This window comes from Habropoda laboriosa, unplaced genomic scaffold, assembly GCF_001263275.1.
Source record: "Habropoda laboriosa isolate 0110345459 unplaced genomic scaffold, ASM126327v1 scaffold15, whole genome shotgun sequence".
Taxonomy (NCBI): Eukaryota; Metazoa; Arthropoda; class Insecta; order Hymenoptera; family Apidae; genus Habropoda; species Habropoda laboriosa.
This window is the reverse complement of record NW_017100141.1, coordinates 1,416,170-1,420,071: the sequence shown is the minus strand read 5'-3', so window position 1 is coordinate 1,420,071 and position 3,902 is coordinate 1,416,170. Positions and strand designations below refer to the sequence as shown.

The window sequence follows — 3,902 nt, the reverse complement described above, 5'->3', positions numbered from 1 at the left end:
CCGCCCCGACGCCCGCGGGCAACGAGACCAACCCCGAGGGCGCCGTGGAGGGCAGCACTTTGGTGCCTGTCACCTCCGGTGCGACCACACCTGCAACCGCGACACAGGGTAGCGACCTGAAAGGTCAGCCAAAACGCCTTCACGTCAGCAATATACCTTTCCGCTTCCGAGACCCTGATCTCAGGGCAATGTTCGGGGTAAGTTTTACTTTCTTCGCACAATTTCAATATTTATCAATTAATCCACGGATACTGCATCTTTGGTTATTTGATTAGTAATTTATATCGCGTTAAATGTGGAGGAATTTGGTGTATTGAGTAAAGGTAATCAATCTTTGTTCCGTTGATACGTTGACTGTACTGCTCTTTTCTAACAAATTCCATCGACGGAGAATGAAAAATCGTGCAATTCGATAACCAGTAGTTGTTCAAATTTAACATGTCATCCGTAGAACGATCGGCTAACTTGAAATATATCGTTTACAATTGACTGCGGCGTGAAACGTGAGCTCAGCGTATCAACGAATAATTCAACTGACTAAAATTCGGAGAAAAAATGTGCTGTTACCTAAAATCACAGCTGCAGAAAATATAGAATAAATGAGAAAGAAAGAGTGCATTTTTTCTCCAACTCCATTGACTACACAGTGACACGTTCTGGAGAAAACGTTGCTTTCTGTTTTCCAGCAATTCGGGCCGATCCTCGACGTGGAAATCATATTTAACGAAAGGGGAAGCAAGGTAAGCTCACGTCGCCCTTAGGCTGCGAGCCACCCCTGTCAACCCACCCCTGAGAATACAGTTAGATTTAAGCCACACACACACACACATATACAGCCGAGGCCCCGGGACGAGAGATCCTCGCTCGAAATCTCGCCGACCCTCTCTTCCTTCGCTCGACGTTAATCCAACCACCCCTTCGCCTCTCCCTTATCCATCCACGCAGTTACAACTCGCTCGATACAGCGTGTCGCGTTGTTTCCCGCTCGAAACTCCCTTTCTCGAACTCTCCTCTTGATTCTTTGCCACCCTTTTCTCTTCCAACTTTCTCAATCTTCTCCGTTCCCTGTCTGACCTAACCTACTCTCTTTCCTCGTTCCCCTCGATATCGAGTTTTCACTAGTCGACAGAAGGAAGACTTTCTGAGGAACTCGGCGCGAGGACATCTTGGTGTCACGAGGACGTCTCGGGGTTGTAACGATCGAAGGGAACGCAGCTTCACGGGGATTTAGTTGCAGTGTTTGGAGAGTTTGTTTTACGGGGACGAGAGAGGATAGTGCTCGTCGAAGTGAGAAAAGTGAAAACTAGGTCGTGGAGCTGCGTTCTCCGACAGTTATGATTCTTTTGCAGCGCGATGGCAACGCGTGACCCTAGATACTACTCCCCGGTGTAGTATAAAACAGTCGGCCGCCATTGTCGAGTTGAGGTTCGAAACTGAGACGAGGTTTTCTTTTTTGAGGGGGGATTCGAGGTGGAGTACGGAGGGTTTTTATTTCGTGTACGAGTGACTGTGGGTTTTATCGTGCGCTGTAGAGGAGAGAAGAAAGGACGGCGAGAGCGGTGAAATATTAAGGGAATTTGCGGGGAAAGTAGACGCTGAGATTGCTTTTCTCAGAGTTCAGATTGGAGTTAGTCGTTAGTTAGACTTGACAGGGAACGTTCCGTTTGGATTTTTCTCGGGGAGAATGTGAACCGTGTGATGGAGAACGACGATCAAATGTCGATTGTCCGAGATTCTTTCTTTCTGTAGCGATGATAGTTCCTCGGAGTTGGGTGATTTATTCTGGGTATTCTTCGTGTAGGACGGTCTCGTAGAAAGTGTTATTTGAAATTTTGTTGCGAAAAGGGAACTTTAATAAAAATTTGACAATTTTCGTTGCGATGATGGTTTGTTGATTTATTCGAAGTATTCCTTGTGTATGACACTTCCAAGGGAAGAAGAATAATCGTATTCCATCGTTCAGTCGTTTATTTCGTTTTCGCTTCTCTGAACTTTTGATCAGTTTTATCGAGAAAGGAACTTTAGCAAAAATTGTCCAATTTTCAATTTAATTCAGACTATCTCTCTAGTGATGATAGTTTGTTGATTTATTCACAGTATTGTTCGTGTCAGGAATAATCACATTCCATCGTTCAATCCGTGACACTCCCATAGAAATTGTAATTTGAAATTTTTCATTTCTCTGAACCATCGATCAATTTTATCGAAAAAACGGAACTTCGGCAAAAATTCTCCAATTTTCAATCTATAATAATTCTGACAATCTCCATAGCGATGATAATTAGTTGATTTAGTCAAAATATTCTTCGTATCGAGAATAACCGTATTCCATCATTCACTCCATGACACTCTCACAAAAAGTGTAATTTAAAATTCGATCGTTTGTTTCATTTTCGCTTCTCTGAACCTTCGATCAATTTTACCGAAGAAAAGAACTTTACAGTGATGATAATTAATTAATTTATTCAAAGTATTCCTCGTGTCAAGAATAATCATTTAATTTCCATTTCTCTCATCAGTCTTGTCAAAAACGAGAAACTTAATTTCCCAGTATTGCAAAAAACGCCGCAACATCCAATTAACCATTCACGGTTCTCAAGAATCGCTCGATCAATTAAGCTTGTTCTACTCGTCTCGCAAGATTCCCTCGCGATTCCATCCAGTCGACTTGCACGAAAGTGCAGCCTTTAATTGTCGCTGGTTCATGCATGGGAAAATCGAAGGTACACGAGACGTGGGGGAGGGAAAAAATAAAGGAGCACGGGGACGAGAGAGTGGATTCGACGTACACAGAGAGGAGTTTGAAATGCAAATAGGTTTCAATATGGATGACAGCGGTCTGGATAAGATCCGTAGTAATACATCGTGCCGACAGCCGGCATCCGGTGAGCTTGCATATTCAGCGTCTTTGCGTCAAGTACACTCAAGTGCACTTCATCAAGCTCCCGCGCGGTACCAGTAACCCAATAGCATCGGCTGCTGACGACGTCACGCATGCTCGTCCATTGTCCGGCCGATGATCGAGATTAGATGTCGAATTCGAAGGACAATTATAACGATCTTCCGGATAACGTCGAAATTCGAATATGCAGTTTTAATATCTCGTCGGAATTCTAGCGTTCTTGGAGTTACGAAAGTTCTGAAATGACACTTTTTTTCTCTTGGTGAAATGCAATTCGGCGCGCGATTTTTGTTTCTGTGGTTACTTGGAATTCCCTTTTTTGGAATCTCTGTCTTAACCCTTTGCACTCCTCGCAATTTTTAATATGACCTACCAGACACTCTGAATCATTTTTACTATGGGCTACCAGCTACTCCGAGACTATTTACAATGGCGCCTCTGTGGAAGATACTTTGTAGGCGTTCAATTTTTCTTAAAAATTTATCTTACAATGTCGCGGTGACAACGGAGTGCAATGGGTGTATGGATCATTGATCGTTGATCTTCATATTCAGCACTGAATATTCAGGGTTTCTGTCATCGTATAAGCAATTCTAATTAAAGCTCTAAAATGGTACTTTTCTCTCTTCTGTTTGGTAAATTTGGCGTGCAATTTTTGTTTCTGTGGTTACTTGGAATTCCCTTTTTTGGAATCTCTGTCTTGAATTTGCAGATAGATCATTGATCGTTGATCTTCATTAAAAAATTGCATTTTTATTTCTATGGTTATTTGGAATCCTTTTCTTGGAATTTTTTAGGTCAAGGATTTCCTATTCAAACTATTTATTTAAATTTCCATATTAACTAACTTAATTGTCGAACTTCTTATTCAATTTTTAAACAGTTTGCACCTCCTCGAAGTTTTTCAGGCACCATAGCAGCAATTTTAATTAATTTGCATTTTGATTTCTTGGGTTCCTTGGAATTCTTTTCTTGGACTCCTTCAGTTCAAGGATTTTCT

At 42.0% G+C, this 3,902-nt stretch overlaps 1 protein-coding gene across 1 annotated transcript in view; it reads left to right on the top strand.

Moving 5' to 3' along the window:
- LOC108570777 (RNA binding protein fox-1 homolog 1-like) overlaps positions 1-3,902 on the top strand; it is a 124,690-nt gene that overhangs the window by 14,213 nt on the left and 106,575 nt on the right. Inside the window, exons 3-4 of the mRNA XM_017932688.1 lie at positions 6-197; positions 687-740. Coding sequence (XP_017788177.1) covers positions 6-197; positions 687-740 — 246 coding nt within the window. The remainder of the gene's footprint in view (positions 1-5; positions 198-686; positions 741-3,902) is intronic.